The sequence below is a fragment of the Dunckerocampus dactyliophorus genome, chromosome 11 (assembly GCF_027744805.1).
Source record: "Dunckerocampus dactyliophorus isolate RoL2022-P2 chromosome 11, RoL_Ddac_1.1, whole genome shotgun sequence".
Taxonomy (NCBI): Eukaryota; Metazoa; Chordata; class Actinopteri; order Syngnathiformes; family Syngnathidae; genus Dunckerocampus; species Dunckerocampus dactyliophorus.
The window spans coordinates 16,082,126-16,106,457 of record NC_072829.1 but is presented as its reverse complement, the minus strand read 5'-3'; the positions used below and the strand labels follow the sequence as shown (position 1 = coordinate 16,106,457).

The following is a 24,332-nucleotide window of genomic DNA, read 5'->3' as shown; positions in this document are numbered from 1 at the left end:
CTGTTTTATGTCGATCCCATCTGATTAGTGTCTTAAGTGAAGTGTCTTTGCCCTTACTTGGATGGTCCGCTCTTTGAAAATATGATTTATCCAGTTTACTGTAGTATCCTTCCTCTAATTCCGGGTTCATACATCTTTACCTCGTTTCCGTCCACTAATTTCTCCCACATTACTCAACCGATTCAAACCAATCTAAAGTTAAAATGTTCACCTCGTTCAGGAATTCTCATCTTTTTTTTCTTTCCATGTCCCCTCCGGGGCTCCTTACATAATTGCATATTTTCTGTGGCAATTTTCCCATTGAAAATCAATCGGCAATTTATTTGGCGCCCCCTACCGGTGAGAAATAATTTTGCATTTTTCATTCCTCTTATTCTAAAGGGTGACATGGCTCAGGTGTAGAATTGTAGATTGGTCGTCTCCCAACCTGACGGGTGCCTGGCGTAATCAACATCTTTTTACATGTTAAATTGTACCGTTTTTTTTTCTGCTAACTACTCACTTTTCTCAACCACTTCAAACCCTTCCAACATCCAAATGTTCAGCTCATTCAGGACATGTAGGGCATCTCTTGTGCGTATTTAAGCAAATTAAGCATTTTTGAACAGAAAATGGCTAAATAAATTAAATAATTATAAGGCATTCAGACGCATTCAAAGAAGTTGAGATGATTTGTAGCACTTTAAGCTGGTCACTAGGTGTCAGTAATGTTACACTGATGAGACAATTGCCACCAGAGGAAGTGCTGTACAGAAACCGCAAGTAAAAAAGAAACAAGGAACGTATGTCTACTATATTGGGTAATACCAGTTTAAAGGTGACTATAGGGGTGTTTTTTCATGTCTAGAGGGCTCTAATAACGCTAAAAAACATATTTAGAAAATTGTAAACAGACTTTCTATGCTCTAACTACGAAAATATTCTATTTATAAATAAGGAAAACTACTTAGAGGAAATTCACTTATCTGGTCTGGAACCAGTTAACCTTCCCCCTTAAGATGATCACCTACAATCTTCAGTCTGATTTCTTACTTTTTGGCATGATATCACATTTTAAGATATCACATGTTATATTAAAAAGTGTACCAAAATGGGGCCGTACAATTGAGAAATTCTTTACTATATAAATGTTATGAATATTGCAAATATGGGGCAGTAGTTTAGAGAAATGTTCCAAAGTTCCTATGGGGGGCTATTATTTTTTACCATAACTGTATGTTTACGTTGATCTACAGTCCCATCACTTCGTTAATATCCCTTAGAATCATTACTTGGGGGTCATCAGCAACATTTAGAAATGCATGTTGGCATGTGCATAACATGTGCAGACACAATTATTATACTTAATTAGGAATTCAATGCTTGTCTTTATTTTCACGACTTTCCATTTATTTCTGTCTAAAAAGAAACAACCAAATAAAGCACTATTAATGTACAATAATAGTAAATACTTGTTTCACAGTGATTTTGCTTGAAGCAGCATTTACGTGGGATGTGTTTGTAAAAAGCAGACTGGGTGAGTGTTGTTCAGGGTTCAGACTTGGAAAGACACTGCAGTCCTGGCAACCTCCAGCGCCGACAACCGTTATGGATCCTCAGGTCCAGCCACTCCTGTTGGGAAGCACCCAGAGCCAAACTGGAAGCACAGGAAGGGTTCATTTTGTCGTTCACGACAAATGACAGCAACATGGGCCAAATCTGGAATGTACATACTGTCCATACAGCTACATTACCTTGGAGCAAGGTAGGGCTCTCCAGGAATGAATGGGTCTACTGAAGGGATGTCAGTGGTCACAACTGAAGGATGGGCCTGAGTCATATCTTCGCCTTCCATACCCCTCAGATTGGAAATACTGCTCCCCACTGCTGCATTCAAGCTGTCCCTGCTGTGCTTAGTGGCACCTGGAGTATGATATAATACCACCAATACATACACATGATACCTTGTAGCGGGCGTTACTGTAATACGATTGAACACGACTTCTTAGAAATACAGTGGAACCCCGGTTTTTGTAGGAAATATATGAAAATACTTGCCAAAATGTCTCAATTATTGTACAGCCAAACAAAGCACCCACACTTTGGTGACTGTGAAGAATTTTCCAATTCTACCCCTTAGCCCTTCCCCTTCGTCTTACCCCTTGCCCTTAAAACCTAGGGCCAAGGGGAAGAAGCCACTAAGAAATGGGACACCACTTGATTCTCATTACATCATCACCCTTCACTGTGACATAGGAGAGATAATGAGATGAGATCATTAAACTGTTCATAATAAATGTTTCTGATCATAAAGTAAGGTGCGTACTAGGGATGAGCGAGTACACCACTATATGCATCTGTTCACGCATCTAAATGATCTGTATCCTCTTCTGTACTCAGAGTGGGCGGGCCATAAACCTGAAGTGGGCGTGGTCTAAGCGGAAATGGGTGCGGCTTAAAGTGGTACATTATTTTAAGGCTGAAATTGACATGGATTGATCAGAAGTTGTTATATTTGTTGTTTATTATTCAGCTATATGTGTACTGTGTACGTGTAGAAGTAATCTGCAAGACTTGAATTATTTTTTTAAACATCCACTGATGGCAAAGCCTTGTTCACCGTATTTTTCTCAAAAGCACTGCGTTCAGTACTACGAGCAAAGTTTTCAAACTGACTTGGCTCACCGGCCAAATTAGAAGCAAGCAGACAAAAAAAAAAACCAAAAAACACGGTCTGTGACCGACACAACAAGAGCCATTTTCAGCTGTCTTGTCAAATGCACCACCTACGTTACGAAACAAGTTTACCAAGTAACTTTAGATACGAGCTGAGCTGAGCTGAGCTGAGCTGAGGAACCCCCCCCCCCAAAAAAAACTCCAGTCCGGAGTGGAGGCAGTGACACGAGCCGTTTTGAACTGTCTTGTCAAATGCACCGCATACTCGTCCCTCCGGCTGGAGGGAGTCTGTCTAGGGAGGGGCGGTCACTGTGTGTCACTGGCCAATCACAGAGCATGAAAAGTGAATACATACGTACCGTAGTTACCCAATGAGGATTTTCCTTCATCATGATTACGGATAATGACAAGCTGTACTCGTTTCATGCTCGTATGCATTATTCGTAAATAATACTCGTCTAAAACGAGTATCCGGCTCATCCCCAGTGCATACATCCATCCATTTTCTATAACGCTTCTCCTAATTAGGGTCGCAGGGGTATGCTGGAGCCTATCCCAGCTGACTTCGGGCAACAGGCAGGGTACACCCTGGACTGGTCGCCCAGTGCATACATTTCTACATTATTTCAATGTTATCTGGCCTACCTCACAACACCTTTTTTTTAATAAAAAGGCACACATTTTTACAAACTGTGACATTTATTGCTAAACAACAAACAACTAATCAGTAACAGCTTACAACCAGCACTGTAAAAACATTTATAAAAATAAAAAATGTAGCAAAACATACATACGAAATAGAAATAACAATAAATACGTCATCAACAAATTTGTAAACCTTATCAAGCATCATTATAAAGTTGAAAAACCTCCCTGTTTTGGCCTCGCTCTCCTCCTGTTGTTGATGTTCTCCCTCAGATTCTTTTGTAAGAAAGTTCGGAATGGCTTGTTGCATTTGACTTTTCCATACTGGGATTGCAGTTTTTGAATGGTCCTGGAGTGCCGTGTGGTGTAGCAGAGGGCTGATTTCAGTTGGCTCAGCATCTCCTGCAGGAATGACACACATGCATGATTGATGGGCAACAACTATTAACTCATTGTAAATACAATAATAGTAGTAGTAGTATAGTAATAGTGTGCTGAAACCAAATACAGAGTAATGGTTAAAAAAACCAGATGGGACAAGGCTAGATTTCAAAAGTTGAATAAACTTCGATGATGTGGTGTGCTGTCCACATACGACCATGTTGTTTATATCTTTTATTTAGCTCACTTCCTGACCATCAATACTGTATGCTGAATACAATAAACATATCTCACCATGAGAATCGTTGGTGGACTAGGATGGCTATAATTCACAGCAAACAGACTTCACTACGACGTGCTACGTTTCATGATTGATTATTTAAAACGCGAACGTCACAGTACAGTTCAGTAATGTAGATTCCCATCGCTAGCGAGCAATTTTGAAATACAACTTACAATTAATACGCTAATGTGGTCGCTATCTAATCATAATCCATTGTCTAATCATTTATGAAATGCAGTCGATGGCAGTGAAGTTAGATATCGGTGTTAGCCGGCTAGTTATAACGAGCGACAACCAACAGTTCGAAACATGGTGGATATTTACGCGGAGAAGCAAATGACTGAATATGAAATAAAACATGACTGACGTTACTGTGAAAATCAATAATTATGCTACTTACATTTATATGCTTCTTTCGGTCTCCACGCAGCCGCTGGAGTGTTGTATCCAAGTAGACTCCGCCTACCTCTTCATTTCAAGTTTGGTCCCAGACCACACTTGGTTTCTAGGGCTGCACACCCCTTAGCACTTCCTACAGCTTGATTTAAGGAGAATTGGGACACCACTTGATTCTCATGAACGCACGGAACCCAGGGGCAAGGGGTAAGATTACGGGTAAGAAGAAAACACACCAGCAAGTCCACCTCTGAATGGCTGAAGAAAAACAAAATGAAGACTTTGCAGTGGCTTAGTCTAAGTCCTCACCTGAATCCTATTGAGATGCTGTGGCATGACTTTATAAAGGCGCTTTATGCTGGAAAACCCTCCAATGTGGCTGAATTACAACAATTCTGCAAAGATGAGTGGGCCAAAATTCCTCCACAGCACTGTAAGAGACTCAGGTTATCGCAAACACTTGATTACAGTGTTGCTGCTAAGGGTGGCCCAACCAGTTATTAGGTTTAGGGGACAATCACTTTTCCACACAGTGCCATGTAGGTTTGTGGCTTAATAATGAAAAGTTTCATTTAAAAATTGCATTTTGTGTTCAGCTGTGTTGTTCTTGACTAATATTTAAATTTGTTTGATCTGAACCATTGAAGTGTGACAAACATGCAAAAAAAAGTAAGAAATCAGGAAGGGGGCAAACACCTTTTCACACCACTATACACTGTATGTATTTCATATGGTTTTGTGCATGTAAAACTATAACTTTTCTCTATAAAATGTCATTTTTGTTCATATTTTGGGTGTCTGGAACAGATTAATTGGATTGACATGTACATTATCTCTTATGGACAATAATGGCATTGGCTTTTGTACCTTTTTTTGTACCTTTTGGAGCAGACATTAAAGACGAAAACCGAGGATTCCACTGTATTTAAGATTCCTATTGATTGCCTGATGCATGACTCACAGCAGCGTGTGAAAGGCTCCCAGGTTGTGCTGTGCAGATACGGTTTGACGTGTGGCTGCTGAAGCAGGCACAAGACTGCAGAGTCCACCTGCTGAAAGACTCTGCAGACAAAAAGAAATACTATTCTGCCCATCAGTTGTAGAGTAAAGTCAACACTACATTTGTTGTTGTAGCAATGATAGAATGACCCGCTAACGCTGCTGCTTCAGAAATGGCTAATAAAAGTGAGCAAACTACTTGGTGTCTGATTGAGACAAACAGACGGGTGACGCCATTATGATTTTGGGGGTGGCGGTTTCAAGTGATGACACATTTGTGGTTCCATGCTAAAATATTCCTGGGGCCGATACCTGAGGCCAAGTAGTCGCTGAAGGAGTTCCTCTGGCAGACCGTATGCGTCTGAGCAAATCAACTCTCTGACAGAATCAAAGTCCTGCTTGAGTTGGAGTGCTCCCTGAATACTGACGGAGAAGCAGAGAACACAACTGACGCATCCTTTCTACGTCGGCTTCTTTCTGTAAGTGTAACTGGAGTGTAGGACATACCTGAATTTGAGCTTGTGCTTCAGGATGTGTTCCATCCATGCCTCCATGAAGGCAGTCGTGCTCACACTAAGAGCTTGGATGCAGGCGTCATCAGACAGTGATGTCACGCCCTCCAAAACCTGACCGATGATGTTCTGAGCTGCCAGAGACGCATATTCACTGGGACTGCTTGGAAAGCCTGCTCAGCAAAAGACAGTGTTGAATTAAGTATTAAAGTACAATATGCATAGCATGGATAATAATATTGTGTTGACCACAAAACACCAGTAGCTACTAGAGCTTTAGCAATGTCCTCAAGGACGACTCCAGTAAAGTATAGAAGAAAATCCTTTCAATCTTCAGTACAGTAATCTCTCGCCACTGTGTGCTTCAAATTTTGCTGCTTCAATCTAGCACAGTTCCAAAATATATTCATGAATAAAACATGCTGTTTGTGCTTGAATACAGTCTATCACTCGTCAAAAACATACATATTTAATGGATGTTTTTGCCTAAATGAAGAATTATCGAGCATGAAAATGGCTAAATGAGCTGAAATACAAATTGAAGGCATTTAAAGACGCTGTGATGATATGTAGTATTCTACACTGGTCACGAGGTGTCAGTTATTGGAATGTTCGGTGAGACAAGCACCAAAATTGATCGCCGGAACAACAGCCGTTTTTATTGCAGGTTTGAATGATCTCACAACAGACACAATAATCCCTAACACGGGCTACTGTTGCAGTCGTAACTCATGCCAAGCTAAACTTCAACTTATTATGTCTGCAAGGTTGGGTAATACGAGTGTAAAAGTGCCTACAGTAGAGATCGACCAATGTGGGTTTACCAGGACCGAAACAATCACACACACAGGCTTCTACAATCACGGACTGTTTCCACATTGATATTAACAACAGCATTGTTTCAAGAGATTCACAAACATATCGGGAGGTACGATGAGCTAGCAAAGCTGCCGCTTGTGTTTACTCCGCTCTTAACGTTACGTTATTGTAGTAGTCGTGATCTGTAGAGTTTTTCATGTGACTTTCACGCAAACACAAACTATTCTCCACATAACATACTGTACATTCTCCCCATTGCTAATACATAGTCTGCTGAGGCTATAGAGCCAGACCAGCGAGTTAATGTTATGGTACGCTAACCTGCCTCCACCTTGGCGTGCTTCCCTCCAACAAAACAAGTGGATTGTTTTTTTAAGTGCTCCCTCCCAATCACACACATGCTTTTACCATCACGGACTGTTTTAGAGCTTCAGCATTTATCAGCAGCCTTCTTTCAGGTAATTCACATAAAATCTTGAGAACAAATCCTTTTTATTTCCATGCCCTGGTCCTCAACATGGACCTCTTCGAGATAAGAAGAAAAGTAGTAGTAGCATTTCCCATGACATGACTTAGTAAAGTTGCATGAGGAGAGTACCTGGCCTGTGGTTGAGCCTCCACTGTCCAGCAGGGGGCATGGTTTGCTCAAAGGCATCAGCAGATATCCTTTTGCAGTCATTGGAAAAGGTCTCCAGCACCAGAGAAGAAAGGGTCTGATGAAAAAGCAGACATCAGGAATCATCATGATGGGAGAAACAAAGTAGTAACACATCCTTCCATTAAACCCACAAACATGTAAAGCAGTGATTTTCAACTGGAGCCATTTTCAGTTACTGAGTGTTGAATCAGAGCAACTGGACTCGCTTCATTTGACCCTTTTTGTTTCACTTTGCATGCAGGTCCATGTGCAAATGCTCTGATACAACTCCCCAGTTATAACATGTAGTGAAAACCTCTACACACACTTTTTGGATCCTGGGGGATCTTCATTCAGTTGTTTCATTTTGTAGAAACGAAGCAGATCACGGAAATGACACGGAACTAAAGTCATTTTAAAAGGCAACTTTCTTGCTTTCAGAAACACACTACTTTTTTAGACCAAGCAGAGGGAAAAAAAAAATGGAATCACTCAATTCTGAGGGAAAAATGATGGCTTCACCCTGTAAATTTGCATTCCCAACACCTAACACCTGCATAAGATAAGATCTGCTCATTAGTCTGCAGTTGAAAAGGAGTGATCACACCTTGGAGAGCTGTGGCACCAAGTGGATTGACAAATCATGGCTCCAACACGAGATACTGTATGTCACTTGAAAGAAAGGAGAGGATTATCTAGCTTCTTAAAGAAGGTAAATCATCATGCTTAAGAGATTCCTCTACTTAATTTTGCTGCCTTCAAACGTCAACTAAAGAAGTGGCTAATGGCTGATGCTGCATCCGTTAGCTTCACAACAGATATGTGTTCATTCCACGACAGGAGATATGTGACGGTACACATACCGGTATCGACTGATATCGGTATCGGAACTTGAGAGTTGGACAATATCAGCATATCGGCAAAAAAGCCAATATCGGACATCCCTATTCGTAACTCATCCATCCGTACATTGGCAAGAAAAATGCTCGGCAAGGAGAGTCTGTGCGGTGTTAGCTTGAGCTTAGCTCATATTCCTCCACGCCTTCGTTTACATTCTTGACTCCACTTGCGAGCACTTCTGCCCGACTGGGTGGTATGTGCAGGCTACGGTACTCTGGAGAGCTCAGGGACAAGTCGAAGATCTGTGATAAAAACATTGGTGCTGTGAAATCCAGTATAAGATGTTAAACCAAAACCGATATGAGTAAAATAATAACTAAAAAACTGGAAGAGGCGCTAGCCTACGCTGTGTGTACGGGCCGACATCTTGCGTAAGTATAGGTCTTCTGTTAAACATATTTTAAATTCTTTATTAACACAAATTATGCTGAATTTGTCTCAAAATAGGGTATTTACTGTATAAAAAAAACACAGACATTCTAAGTAAAAATGTACGCTCAGCAGCAGCCGTGGGCACCTCATGACATTTTGATATGATTCGACTGCAAGATTCATCGTCAAATCAAACAACTCTGAATAGTCGACTATTCTAAGACTCCCAAAGTATGAAGTATGACCTTTCACTGAAGATTTCCTCTTTACAATCCACCCCAAACGTGTAAGATATTAAAGATATTGACATTGCTTTACAAAATTGAACTCTTAATTCTTTACTTCAGCTTCCTGTAAGACTTTGAAACATCCATTAAATCTTACACACTGCCCAAAAAATGTATACCCGTTTCATCGGTATCGTCTTACAGTATCTCCACACAAAATATATGATTATACAAAAAGGGTCAAACCTTAGCCTACAACACACCAATGTCGCTGCATGGACTGTCTTGTCGATGATGAAGAAAAAGTGTGTTGGCTTGCAAACTAGAGAGGATGAAGTCACCTGCAGTTGAGATACAGCGATGTCTAGCTTTGTGCGCTGCTGCGTGAGCACAAGCTGGTTGTGAACGTGATGAGCAGAAAGGTCGTCCGAGTCCATCGTCAAGCACGTAGTCTGCTGCACCATTGTGTCAAGTGACTCTCTCAGCACCTGCAACCAATAAGCAACGCTCGCTGTTAGTTTGCCGTTCATTCACAGAGCAATCAGGAGTTGGGGTTTGTTCCTCTTGGACTTGATGCTTTTTATTTGTACGTACTTTTGTGACATGCAAGTTGAACAGAACAGTCATTTAAGTACTTCAATAAGATAAATAAAATGACAACAAAGTCATAAATTCACTCATTTCAAATTAAATCCACAACAAATTGGCAGCATTATCACAGCAAAACTAGCAGCAATACACAACACAGAATATGCAAAATAGAGACAAGTTTTTGTTGTAATTAGGGGTGTAACGATTCGATTCGTATCATGATTCGTGGTTGCCGATACGAGTCAAGGACAATATTGGTTCATTTAGAATGATCTGAAACGATTCTGTAACTTTTTAGCCATAATTCAACCAGTGTGATTGTGAAATAAATACCTAGATACTGGACAGTGCAGGTGAAGTTTCCTAGATTTATGTTGTTTTTTGGAAGGGGATCGGGTATAAATTATTAATAATGCTACAATACAAAATCAGGATGAGCAGATGGTGGTATAGCTTGTCTATTTATTTTAAATAATACAACCCAAACCTGCACTTTGCACCCAAAGTTGAGGGGCATTATGTACATTCCTCAGCAAATGAATGTGGTATGGTATCTTCAATCAGGTGTTGAAACTCACCTGCACGGGCCGATGGCAGCAGGGGCTTTTTCTGTGCTGATAATCTTCCTGATCAGAGCAGCCGTTTGCAAGAACGGTGCAGCAACTATCAAGAATACACAAATGACAGAGGTTTCGCAGCGCACGTATGTGTTTTGACCTGGACACGCCGCGCTGGATGATGTCATCACTAAGCGTCACTGCTAGTGGACCATAAACTACTATCTAGAGGCGTACACAATGTCCCCCCCAATTTGCATATTGTCCCCATAAATGCGTCTGTGTAGGCTCTCAGTTGTACAGGAGTTGTCCAACAAGGGAAAGGCTTCTTGAGACGTCATCTGTACTTCTGTGAAGAAGGTGTCGGACGTTTCGCTCCTCATCCGAAGAGCTTCGTCAGCGAACTAAATTTTACAGACAAATTCATGGTTGTGCTATGGGCTCACCAGTCTCACCCATAGTGGCGAATCTGTACATGGAAGAGATGGAGAAACAGGCTCTCACATGCTTCTCAGGGACAAAACCAAGGCACTGGTTTAGATACGTGGATGACACCTTTGTTATAATCAAAAAACAAGAAATTCAGTCTTTCACAGATCACATCAATGCGGTGGACACCAATATCAAATTTACTCGCGAGGACACTAAAGAGAACCAACGAGCCTTCTTAGACTGCAATTATAGGAGAGGACAGACAGCTACTTACAGAGGTCTTTAGAAAGGCCACACACACTGACCAATACCTGCTTTTTGAATCAAACCATCCACTACAACATAAACTAGGGCTTATTAGGACCCTCCAACATAGAGCGGACCAAATACCAACTAGTGCTGAGGGAAAGAAAAAGGAGACACAACATGTCCAGAGAGCGCTCTCAACCTGTGGGTACTCGCGGTGGGCTTTGAACAAATGTCAAAAGAAAAGAGTAGGGAAAGAAACCCAAAAGCCCACAGAAGCAAAAAGGAGAGGAGTGGTAGTCCCTTATGTAGCTGGGGTTTCCGAAAAACTCCAGAGGATCTTATGGCAACACAAAATTCCTACCTATTTCAAACCAGTAAATACCCTGAGACAAAAATTAGTGCATCCTAAAGACAAGGCTCCAAACCAACCTTACACCTTTTACACCTTCAAGCAACCAATCACTCTTTTGAGGACAGCGAGGTAAAGATTTTGGCCAAAGAAAACAGATGGTTTGAAAGAGGAGTAAAGGAAGCTATTTTTGTCAAACAACAGAACCCATCATTGAATCGGAATGGTGGTTTGAGGTTTAATTTGGACCCTGTGTTCAGCAGGTTACTGAGACCAAAACTCACAGCTCTTAGTCATGCAAATGAGGTGGAGCCAGGGCTCACGAGCCAGTATCAGAGTCGTTCATACCCAACTACAGGGAGCTACACTTCCCTTTGTTCGGAGGTGCTAATGGGAGGAGAGGATTAGACCACCACTCCTCCCAGTCTTAGTGTAAGGAACCAATAGGAGGAGGGCATTGGCACACCAATTCCGCCCACTCTTACTGTATTTAAGGCCTAGGCTACCAGCACTTGTTAGTTCGCTGACGAAGCTCTTCGGATGAGGAGCGAAACGTCCGACACATTCTTCACAGAAGTACAGATGACGTCTCAAGAAGCCTTTCCCTTGTCCCCAAAAATGTCACTTAAAACGACTTTCAAATAAGAACAGATGACTTAAGTAAGAATACAGTGAATCAACTGAGCAAAAGAAGAAGTGAATCAACTGTATTTCACAGGTCCACTACAACTCCCGTGAACACCACATGCCCAAAAGACGATGACGTCAGACAGACAGACTGAATCGAGTAACATTTAATGTCTTTATCATTAAAAGTGCTAAAAAAAAACGATTGATTAGCTTTTAAACAATGTTAGAGCGATATACTGTATGTCGTCTGGAATGGAAACTTGCTAAACACAGATCGATGTAGTTGAATTATAGGAATATAAATCGATGTGTTGATGTAGTGGATGAATCGTTACACCCCTAGTTGGAATGTTGATTCCTGTGTTCGTGAATACACCTCGCTCGCCATGGCCGTGATTGGCTGATACTGTAGTGTCCCGTTAGCTATGTCTGAGGAGTTCTATGAGTTCTATGTTGTCCGATTGTCCGTGTCTGGGTTTCCCTACTGAGACTTCTGGCACTGCAACTTGGACCCAGATAAGCAGAAGAACACGGATGGATGGATGGTACAAGTATTGTGATTAACTTCTTACATTCAGGTCTCCTTGTGTAATGAGTAGGAACTTGTTTAAGCTCCATGAAGAGAGGAACTGGTAGGCCTTTGACATGATCCACACTGTGGATAGTTGTACTGTGGCTAACATCAAGTTCATGGTCCCTCTGCAGAGAGCGTTCCATGATGGGAAGAGGGTCAAAGAGCCTGAACAAAGAGTGAAACAGTCAAGTGCATTATAACACAACATTTCAAAATGTTCCCCCCACATTAGAAAGTACATAGTATCAGTATAAAGATTAGTACCATATAAAATTTGACTGATTTTAGTAGCAGTTGACAAACCATGATATAATTGCAACCAACAGGTGATGGAAAATTATTTACTGGCTGCACACTGACTCCTGCGTACGATACAGATCTTAGATATCCATCCTTTTTGTATTCTTGCTATGAATCAAAACAACAAACAAATGTTTTGAGTGTTTACCTGCTGCGCTGCAGTAGGACACACAGGACAATAGAGGTGGAGAAAGCTGCAGCAAGTTCTCCGCAGTCAGCGACGTCATCACACTCTCATTGCGTTTGAAAGAAGGTGTCAGAGACCGGCCACGCTGATTGATATATGTTTGACACTTGTCCTTCAAAGCTGCACCTAAACTTCTGCACACCACTGAAAAAAAGACACATTTTATCACTAAGATTGTTGGGCCAGACTCCAGATAATGTGGTCAGTCCTTTTGCAAAGCATGTTTCTCAAGCAAACAGAAGGTTCCTCAGACATGATAGTGAACAGTACACTGGCTTGGCATGGACGCTTCAACTGTCAGGTACCTTTAGTTGGTACCCTTATGCCAAAATAGGAAAAACCCACAAGAATCAGTCCACAACCTTTTTAAAGACTGTGGAGGTGAATTTATAGACACTGACCATAGTCCCACTGAGCATGCGCTGTGCTGAATAACATATTTAGACTGAACTCCTCCAGCATGGCTTTCCCCTTCTTTGGAAGCAAATCTGAAATCAAAACAACAGTACCATACTGTATGTAAGAATAATTATTTCTATAACAAAAGATGTGACAGAACAGAGATCATAAAAGACTAGCCTGGTGAGGAGACACAGAAAATACTATTGAACAAAATTAAAACCCGAATATATTAGGATTTAATAATACATTATTAAATTAATAATAATGTATTGTTATTCTGGACATGCTGAAATATATCAATGGCCACTTTGCTTCACTATCACGGTTTTTCAAAAATATATTAATAAATCATCGCTGTTTCGTGGTTGAGTACGGCCAGTTACTAGTCAAAAATACGCATATTTATGAAAAAGTTACGTATTTTTGCCAAAATTGAGAATTTTCAAGCATAAAAATGGCTAAATAAAGTAAAATACAAATATAAGACGTATTCAAAGACATTGCGATGATATGTAGTATTATACACTGGTCACTAGGTGGCAATAATGTCCCTTTGATGAGACAATAGCCCCCACAGGATGTACTATAACAGTGTGAGTCTATATTAGATGTTATTTATGACTTATTTTCTCTTATTATGTCTACTATATATACTAGCGTAAAAGTGACTATAGGGGTGTTATTTCATGTCTAGACAACTCTAATAATGTTAAAAATGGTATTTAGAAGGTTAACAGGTGTTCTATGTTTTAACTACGTTTAACTACGGTTTTAACGACGTAAATATTACATTTATAAATAAGGAATGGATTTCAATGATTTCTTATGGGAAAAATTGATTCGGTGAGAGTATGTTTCAGTAAGAGTTGGACACTAACCAAAGTTTCACTCCATGTCATCTGATGTGATAATCTGATATTGTTATATTATTGATTTGCCATCTATAAGCAACTTCTGGTGGAAAAACATCAACATTTATTTCATTAGTCGGCTGGGAAAAGTTGTAGCAAAATGTTGTTACTTGTATGAGTGTCAATCCATGAAGTATAAGTGATTCAAATTCCCAGTGTGGTAACATACAGCGAATAAAGCAGATTCTGATTCTGAATCTTAACATGTCTTCTCACCTGTCTTCGAGGCCTGGCTGATCATCTGCAGGACTTGAAACCTCCTGTGGTTGTCGTGGAGGTTGATGCTGCCTACACGTCTTCCTGCTTGTGGCACATGCATCTGCAGCCACAGTGCTTTGCTGCAGTGAGCCCACAGCAGGGTATGGTAGTGCCCCAACAGATCTTCAAACGCCAGTGAACGATCCAAATCCAACCACTGAACGGAGCGAGGCTGCCGAGCACATTCATGCTCAGTTTGAACATTTGCTCCCACAGCCTCTTCGGGGCCTGTCTGTCCAGCACCGGAGCTGAAGAACATACAAGATGTTAGGATGATGTGCTATATGTTGAGCATACACTTCATACACATGATTATTACATTTGTCCCATGCAATGAGTGCTGATCACTGCTGCAGCAATTACCTGTGTTGGACTCCCAGCGTGGTGGTTATCTCCAGCTCAACAGCTTCTTGGTCATTTCCCTCTTTACTACAATCCTTGATGCTTTGGTTTAACGATGCAAGCTTTTGGTCAGCTTTGCCATTTGTTTCAGCACAGGGGAATGTTTGTATCGTTGTCTCTGCTAGTGATGGATGTGATACCAGTGGAACCAGCAGATTATTGGAGGAAGCAAGCACATGAAAAAGAAGCTCTACTTTGGACCGGTCCTGCTGGCAAAGTCTGAAAAGAGGGATGGTTGACAAATGGCTGAAGGACGTGGTTGGAGCTGCCATTGGAACATTCTGAGAGTTTCTTACAGGGCTTTTACATTCTAGGTGTGTCTGGACTGGACCAGTCTTGTGTATACATGTTTGGCACTGATAGAAGTGTCTTTCTTTTTCTAAGTGAAGTTCAGGAGTGTAAAGATGGCACGTCTTAGGAGAAGAGCAAGAAATAAAGAAAGTGTCCTGCAACTGCTCCCAAGTTGCTGGTGAAGGAAATCTGGCTGGTGGACTGTTTTGTTTAGTATGTGATGGACACACACACTGCTGATAAGTCCAGCGATGGAGCTGATTAGCTGCTGCGTTTGCATGGTGGACTGCCAAAATACTCAGTAGATCTTTGACTGAAACAGCAGTGGGGTGATGTCTTTGACTCATTGTCTGTTGTAATATGTGACTTCTCAGCTTAGTGACACTGTGTTGTATTCTCTGCTCCTCCACTACTTGGCTGTACAGGTCCGCACTATCGAGAATATCTGCCAGGACTTCCCTTGGTATGTGGTCCAAATCAGCCTGCGCCACAGCAGACAGAACAGCATGCACATAACGCTCCATTAAAACCAACACCTGCAGTCCAAGCGAGTCAAGAGTCTGTCTGATGTCTCCCAGCAACTTGTTATGCTGGCCCAGAGCACGCCTCAGGTGCGGATCAGCCTGGACTTTTGCAGACAGACAAGACCAGTGGTTGAGATGAATCCGGAACTCCTGGCACAAGGAGCTAAGATGGACCCTTGCTGAAGAACACAAATGTGGAGTCTGAAGAAGAAAGTATACGTACCATTATATAAAGGAAACTTCCACCGTTTTTTTCTTTTCTATTTGCTCAAACTGATGGTTGATATTGTCAGTGTGATGGCAGTGGTGGTTTCCTGTTTTATTCACACCACTTAACAGTGTTTAGCAGCTTTGACATACCTGGTTAGATGTTAAATGTGACTTCGACAAGTGATCTTCAAGTAGCTGGCTCACTTTGGATATGTATTCAGCAGTGAGATGAGCCCTCCTGGTGTATTCATGGATGAAGAGCAGCAATGATCTCTGCTCCATGAGCCTCCACAGAGCTTGGTAGTGTTTGTTCAGGGAGGGCGAGGAGGGCACAAAGTGAAGCTTGCCCTCTGCTGGGAAGCCTTTGATGCAGACCTTGACAAAGGAGAGGGAGAAAAAAAAGATATGTGGAACAAGCCAAAATAAATATTTGAATTAATTTGTTTCCCGTCACAGTAATCCTACAGTAGTTATTACTTTTACTGTAGAGTATTTCCTTGGCACTTCGCGCTTTGTGGCTTCTATCACGGTTTTTCACAAATATATTTTAAATAAATCATGCTGTTTTGTAGTTGAATAAGGCCAATTATGTGTCAAGCATAAAAATGGCAAAATGAACTAAAATAAAAATATGAAAAGGCATTCAAGAGACACATTTTGTAGCCATCTTCCAGGTGCGATCTCAACTTCTGTACATACTGTGAATGCGAGTTTGGTCTGCTTTCATTCATGGCAGACCGAAAGCCAGGTCCACTGGAAGACGGTGTTGACAGCCAAACATGAGCTCATAAGGTGAGAATTGCGTAACATCGTTCTTTGTGCAATTGTACGGATACACGAGAGGCTTTACAAAATCTTTCCGATGGGTTTTTTGTGGTTGAGTCAGTGTTCCTAACATATCCAGTAAAGTGTGGTTGAAACATTCAACAGGGTTTCCTCTGGGATTGTGGGGAGTGGTTCTTATCTTGTGGATGCCTGTCATTTCACAAAGTTCTCAAATAGTTCTAGATTGAAAGTCAGGGCCTTGATCGCTGTGAATCCTTTCCCGTATGCCATAATGAACGAAGAAGTGGTCCCATAAACACTGAGCCACAATGTGTCTTACACATCTCTCACATGCTTTCACGATGTCAGTGGACATTTTCAGCCAGAGGACCAAGTCCAGGGTTCCTCGATTCCCATGTGGCCCATCCGGTTGTGAAGCTGTTGCAGTACTTCCACTTGATACTCCTCTGGCAGCACTGGTTGGTACAGAAGGTCACTTCCCACCTGTCTCCTCCTGGAGTTCCAACTTATTTTGTTCTCTCAAAAGAAAGACTTTTTCCCTCAGTGATGGTGATTTTCCATCCTCTAGATGTGCTATGACATGCCGGATGACAGGATCAGCACGCTGTGTGGAGGAAATGTCATTTGCTGATAATCGAGGGAGTACAATGGAGGCAAAGTATGCGTCATCCATGAAGATATCTGTCAGACTGTCAAGATAGTTGGACATGGACAAAACAAGGGCATGGTCGGTATCAACACTGTTCGAGCTGTACACCAATTGGCAGTCACAGACTGCTTGTATGGTGTGCTTGTCTGTAGAGGCATAACCAGGTTCTTCAAGGTGTTGCTGGGAAAATTTCAGAAATATAATTATCAGGCAGCTTACAGTGAGGTCGACAAGATAGACATTTTGCTTCCCAACTCACAATTCCAAAAGAAAAGGATAAGACAGAAAGCCATCTGTAGCTGGTTGCATCAAGCTTTGCATATATTTTTCTGTGACTGCCCATTTTAGAGCGAGGAATTCCATTTTATGGGCAGGGTACTTGGTTTCACTCCTGCAGAGACCTCAACTGGCGTATGCTACCACCCTGTTCTTTCCATCATGTTCCTGATAAAAGGACTGCACCCAGGCCTGTGGAACTGGCATCTGTGTGGAGGGTGTATGGTTTCCAAGGGTCTGCAAACGCCAAAACAGGAGTCAGTGATGGACTCAAAGGCTTTTTAACACAATGGGGTCCAACGTCCTCCAAATGTTTTTTGGGGATTCAGGTAGTTCTCAGCTTTAGTTTCTTAGTTTCTTCTGCAATGGTAGCTAACCAGCAGTGAGGTCATGCAGAGGTTTGACAATTGCAGAGTAGTCTTGTACGAAACGGGCATAGTAGCTAGCAAAATTGAGGAAAGATCTTAATTTCTTCAGGTACTTTGGAATTGGCCAGGAAGCGAGTGTTGCGATCTTGTCTGTGTTTGTCGCCACACGATTTTCAGACACTACATGTCCAAGGTATTTCACTGCAATTTAGAAAAAGACAACGGTACAACAGACAACTTTAATCCGAAGTCTTTAAGTCGGTAGAGGACTTTTATCAGACGTTCTTCGTGTTCTTCCAAGGTTGGCGCAAAGATAATCAAATCGTCAATAAAAACAAGAACTTCCTCTAGGCTTAATTCAGCCATGCACTTTTCATTCAGCTGTTGGAATTTGCTTGGAGTGTAGGTTACTCCCTGTCGTATGTGGTTGAAATCCCGAAATCCCAAAATCCCAATGGGCACACAAAGGCAGTTTGGGATTTATCAGTTTTTTCCATCTCAATTTGATAGTATTCGCATTTGAGGTCAAGCACCCTGAACCACTGAGATCCAGAAAGTGTAGAGAATGTGTCTTCCAGGTCTGGGAGGGCGTAAGCATCTTTAATGGTCTGCGGATTTAGTTTTCGATCGTCAATACAAAGACGTACACTACCGTTCTTTTTGCAAACAACCACAACTGGAGAGGCAAATGGTGAGTACGACTCACGGATAACTCCTGAATCGAGAACCTCTTGTAGATGCTTCCTTACAGTATCAACATCTTGAGGGTGGCTTGGTCTTGGCCGTTGTTTGAAGGGAGTTAGATCAGACAACTTGATTTGATGTTTTACTTTATCTGTTCAGCCAAAATCAAGGTTGTGCTTGGCAAAAACCTCAGGAATACTGTTGAGTTTTTGAGTTATGCCGTCCTTCCATTGTTGTGTTAAAGGTGAGTCTCCAAAGTTGTATTGTACTGGAAATGACAATGATTCTGCAGATTGAATTGGATTCTTGATGCTTGATGGTCTTTGCAAATGATTGTCTGGAAGGAACTAGCTTCTGCAATGACTGCTTGTGCTCAGGATGATTATTTCATGGTCAGATTCATTAGCCACCACAACAGCCAGATGATCGGGCCGATGCTGTGGGATATCTACGACCTATCTATGACCACAGCGTTGTTCTTACTTTTGAAGGTAAGAAGGTTGCTCTCCAGATTTCTGTAGGATGTTTAAATATTACGCATCCAATTAATCACCAGCCTCTACTGTGGCAAAAGCAGAATCAAGAACTTGGAGAAGGACTGAAGTGCAATGTATTGGGGCTCAGACCATTAACTAAGTCAGCTGTGGGTGACAGCAAGCTCTCAATGATACATCTGGTGACATGCATTTGTGACAGGCTGAGGTCAGCAAGCAATAATTAAATTTAAGGTCGCCCTGATTCGTAGTCCGCTTCATTATTTGGCTTTGGGCTCCTCCCTGAAAATGCATGGAGGCGAATTGAAGCTGGAAAACTCAAATATGTATTTCTGATGACATGTTCAACAACTCTCTATATTTCAGGAGGATTTAGGCAATTTCTTGACAGGGAATCTCTCGAAGTAGCTCCACTTGGATAACTCTGCTGAGGTCATCCCGTCAACCTCACGTTTGTCCTCACATTCAAAGATATTGTGATGAAATGCAGTATTCTACACTAGTTAGTAGGTGTCAGTAATGTTACTGTATAATGTTGGGTGAGGCACACAAGCACCAACCTTGATCGCTGGAACAACAGGCTTTTATTGCAGGTTGGAATTGTCAGCTCTTGAGGACTGACCACAAGTCCTCAAAGGGATTAAAGTCTGAAGAGTTTCCTGGCCATAAATCCAAAATGTTGGTATTTGGTTTGCTTATATGTGCATTTTTTCAAACTAATAATAAGCCTTATTCAACCACGAAACAGTGATGATTTATCAATTAATATATTTTTAAGAAAGCGTGATAAGAGTGAAGCTGTGAAATCCGAAGTGCAAAGTGGCGAGGGATTACTGCATTGGCTTATTCCAAGTCCACGACCTTACCTTGGGAGAAGCACCAACATGTTGCCACTGCGTCGCCACACTCAGAAGAGCGTGTTGCAAATGTACAAGACGTGCAGACGAGCGGGACACCAGGTTGTACGCCTTGACTAAGTTTCCTTCTTCTTCCTCTTCATCCTCCTCACAGTCATCTTGACTTTGGCCAGGAAACAGCCATCTCATACGGGGATTAAATGTGCTTCGGAGTAAACGAGAGATGGTCCTCTGTGACCAAGAACCTGATGGGTACACGTTCAACAGGATGTGCTCAAAGGACAGTTCAGATCAGTGACATGCCCCAGTTATTGATCATATCGTTTACCCATGCACAAACAGCTGGTAAATACCGACTCAAAATTATTTTTCCCCCATTTGCTTTGACGCCTTTTGCCTTTGATAGTGTATACAGCAGCTGTATATAAGACACTGTTCAGAGCAGTGATCCCCAAACCCTGGGCCGCGGCCAGGTACCGTGCCGTGGATCATTTTGTACCGGGCCGCACAGAAAGAAAAAAATATTTCCATGATGTTTTATTTTGAAAAATGGCTGGATTCTCTCTGTTACATCGGTCTCACTTGACGCATGTCCATTGTGCGTGTGCTAACTTTCTCTCGACCGCTGCTGTATTTTTAGCATTTTTTTTTTCACCTCATATTTGCTCTCAAATGCTGATGCTATGTGGGAATGAATAAAGGTAAGTTTTGATGACTTATTGAGTGCTAATTCATTAATATTCATCAATATTCATGCTAGCGACTCTAAATTGTCCATAGGTATGAATGTGAGTGTGAATGGTTGTTTGTCTATATGTGCCCTGTGATTGGCGACCAGTCCAGGGTGTACCCCGCCTGTCGTCCGAAGTCAGCTGGGATAGGCTCCAGCAGGCCCCCGCGACCCTAATGACGATAAGCGGTATAGAAAAAGAATGGATTCATGCTAGCCCACTGCCTTTTACCACACACGTCAAACAGCGATGCTTTTAATTTGATGTTTTTCATGTCTTAGTTTTACACAATACATAATAAATAAGATAAATTAGATCACTATAATGTATGACCCCCCCGGTCCGCGGGAGATTTGTGGGAACACAAGCAGGTCCATCGGTCAAAAAAGGTTGGGGACCACTGTTTTAGAGGATGTAAGGAACAACAAGACTGTCTGTCAGACTAGAATACATCATGTGATCCATTGTGACCAGGGTATACAAGTGTAAAGAGTAATATTACACTGTACCATGTGTGTTCTGCTCTTCTGCTGCGGTACAGGATGTGCACGCCTTCTGAAAGATCAATCAAAAATGACAGCTCAGCGAAATGTAAATGTCTCCTTTCAGATTGATATCCCCATTTAAGTCATTAGACGAATGCACAACTCATACAACACCCTACTTGTAGTTGTGTGGTACTTGGATGGTCATGTGACTCAATGGCCTTAAGACTGAGTCAATAGCGCCTCTGCTGGTTGCAGCCAGGTAGTACAGTGCCTGACAAAAGTCTTGTCACTTATCCAAGCTGTAGGTACAATAAATAATAACTTCACTTTTAGTTGCTCAATTTGGATTCAGAAATTGCTAAAATGAAAGGCCTCTAGATTATGCTTATTGTAGCAAAATATAGTCTTGTATCAATCATTGAGTTTATCACTTTAGGGTATAAAGGTCAGATTACGCTTGGACAAAAGTCTCGTCTCATAGCAAAATGATCATTTCCTGTTGAAGGAACAAACATGCTGCAAAAACATCAGAACATAAAGTCAGCGTGCCTTGCTAAGAAGAATTAACATTGTGTGCAACTCCCATGAGCTTGGAGGACTCCATCCATACGTCTCAGCAATGACTCCAATAACTTGGGAGTGGCAGAGAAAGCAGTCTTGCACCACTTCCAGACTTCATGAAGATTCTTTGGTTTCATCTTCCAAACCTCGTCCTTCATCGAACTCTAAACATGCTCAATTATGTTCATGTCTGGTGACTGGGCTGGCCAATCCCGGAGCATCTTGACTTTCTTCTATTAGGAACTTTAATGTGGAGGCTGAAGTATGAGAAGGAGCGCCACCCTGCTGAGGAATTTGCCCTCTCTTGTAATTTGGAAGGTAAGGGGCAGCAAAAATTTAAGGACAACTAAACAATGGTGTTGCATTTGCCAAGGACTGCATCTTACAGAAAGGAAGCACAGTGGAAAAGTGGCAGCAGGTTGATTTTTTTTGATGAATCATTCTTTAAACTGCATCCCAATTGCCGCAAATTCTGCAAAAGACCTGTTGGTACTTGCATGAACCACCCAGAAAACAGTTTGGTGAAGGAATATTATGGCCTGGGGTTACATCCAGGACGGGCGTGTGTAAGAGATCTGCAGAGTGGATGGCAACATCAACAGACTCAAGTATCCAAAAACACATCCTACCCATTACCTTCCAAATCACAAGACAGGGCAAATTCTTCATCAGGATGGCGCTCCTTCTCATACTTCAGCCTCCACATCAACGTTCCTGATAGTGAAAAAGGTCGAGATGCTCCAGGATTGGTCAACCCAGTCCCCAGACATGACTTTACTGCACATGGTTGGGGTTAGATGAAGAAGGACACTTAGAAGCTGAACCAAGGAAGACAAAGACTGCTGTCTTTGCCATTCCAGATGAGTTTATCAACAAGTTATCTGAGTAATTGCTGAGATGTTTGGATGGAGTCCTCCAAGCTCATGGAAGTCTTACACAATATTAACTCTTCTTAGCACGACACGCTGACTTTATGTTCTGACGTGATTGTAGCATGTTTATGCTTTCACAATGAAATATTCTACCGTACATTACTTTGGTATGTGACAAGACTTTTGTCCAGGTACAATCTGACTTTTCTGTCCCAATTAAATGATAAAACTCAATGACTGATTCAAGACTTTGTTTTGTCGTTTGTCTTTCATATAAGCTATTTCAGACTACAAATGAGCAACTAAAAGTGAAGTTATTACAAGCGACAGGACTTTTGTCAGGCACTGTAGGTCTGCTTTCAAGCACGACGAAGGACATTTAAAAATGTTCACATTTGCGAGGCTGAAATCAGAGGGCATTTACATTTTTGTAATTAAAAAAACCAACCAAATACCAAAATAGTTGTCAATTAATTTGATAACTGATTAATCATCGACCCAATGTTGCAGCAATTACATGTATGACACAAATAAACCACTTAGTGGTGTCAAAACAACCAACCTTCTCCCCTTCTGAAGATCCAGACTCTCCTGAAAGAACCAAGAAAACAAAACAGAAAAAGAATGTGAATCATCACATATTGAAGAGAGAAGAGAAGTCTTTATTCAAAGAGCTGATTTGATCCCAGGTTGAAATGTGTCATAAATATGTAGGGGTGAACGAACGGTGATCTTTACACATATACAGTAACAACTCTTCCATTCAGTCAAATGTCACTTTCATTGAAACATGCAGGGTTCATTAAAGTACAGCTGAATTGAATAGCACTAGGCCTGTCAATCCATATTTTCATTATTGTGAATAATCGCAACTTTCCTCGTGAAATGCTATATGAGATTTTGGATGAAACTTCCTGGGATGCTCCACGATATCCTACTAGTAGAATGCTGGGATAATGACAGGGATTTTGTTTTGGTCACTGTAAAATCAGACATAATAATAATGATCAGAAGGATTTTATTTGGAAACCGTAAAGTTCCAGGGTGGCAACTTGGAGTGATCTTGATGTTAACAGTGTAAATTTACTATCCCCTCACAATAACTAAAACGCACAGCCATTAATGTCTTCAATGATATGTTATCAACAGATGTTTAAGGCATTTTTTAACATCACCTGTATCACCCGTAGTAGCTTTTCCATCAAGATGTTTGACAAAGTCCACATTGCTTTCATGATCCATTACAGTCTCGTCTGTGTACAAAACATAGCACATCGATTTGAATTAAGATGGAATGTTCCGTAAAGACTGATAGAAATACTGTCACATGACAATACTACATAATTCCTTTAGACATTTTACCGTAATAAAATGTTCGTTGAAAAAAAAATAATGACGCAATTAATATTTCTACTTTGGGCTTTAAATAAACAGTACAGTGGGATGTATACTGGATTATATGTAAGAATACTACAGTAGAAGTTACAAGTTTATGAATCATAAACATGTCCTTTAAGTTCAAATGTGGTCGTCTAAACGCTTCAAATTCAATCACTGACACGTTAAAAGCACTCACCACACATTTAAGCCGCAAATGTCCTCGTTGTATCCTCGTACATCAACGTTTTTTCTTCACATTAAACATTTAACGCGAAATGTCTCTCTTATTCATCCGTCCACCAGTCATGCCGTCTTTTCTTGACATTACACAACATTTAACGCAAAATATCAAGCTTCTTTATCCGTTCGTCAATCGTGCTGTATTTCCTTGACATTAAACAACATTTAAGGCTAAATGTTTATCTTCTTAATCTCCATGTTTAAAAATAGGCCAAGCTCGCGAGATTTACGACAGCAGCCAATCAGACTGGAT

The 24,332-nt window shown here is 41.3% G+C and overlaps 1 protein-coding gene across 3 annotated transcripts; it reads right to left on the bottom strand.

Annotated features, from left to right (window-relative positions):
• Nucleotides 1-1,286: 1,286 nt before the first annotated feature.
• On the bottom strand, nt 1,287-24,332 carry ccdc142 (coiled-coil domain containing 142). 3 transcript variants are annotated; one of them, XM_054792780.1, is made up of 19 exons: nt 24,036-24,332; nt 23,635-23,712; nt 23,022-23,050; nt 22,224-22,364; nt 21,048-21,093; nt 19,817-20,052; nt 15,844-16,068; nt 14,630-15,684; nt 14,225-14,514; nt 13,097-13,183; nt 12,657-12,839; nt 12,207-12,373; nt 9,168-9,314; nt 7,289-7,403; nt 5,867-6,044; nt 5,672-5,782; nt 5,322-5,422; nt 1,734-1,902; nt 1,287-1,636 (listed from the first exon to the last, which is right to left on the bottom strand). In XM_054792780.1, exons 4-19 carry the CDS (start codon nt 22,275-22,277, stop codon nt 1,528-1,530), a joined length of 3,273 nt encoding a protein of 1,090 aa, XP_054648755.1. In that variant the 5' UTR covers nt 22,278-22,364; nt 23,022-23,050; nt 23,635-23,712; nt 24,036-24,332; the 3' UTR covers nt 1,287-1,527. The 3 variants fall into 3 exon arrangements, 2 of the variants coding, with proteins under 2 accessions (XP_054648755.1, XP_054648754.1); XM_054792779.1 differs by lacking the exon at nt 22,224-22,364 and having other exon boundaries at nt 1,290-1,636; XR_008572966.1 differs by lacking the exons at nt 1,287-1,636; nt 1,734-1,902; nt 22,224-22,364 and adding an exon at nt 1,909-3,702 and having other exon boundaries at nt 4,365-5,422.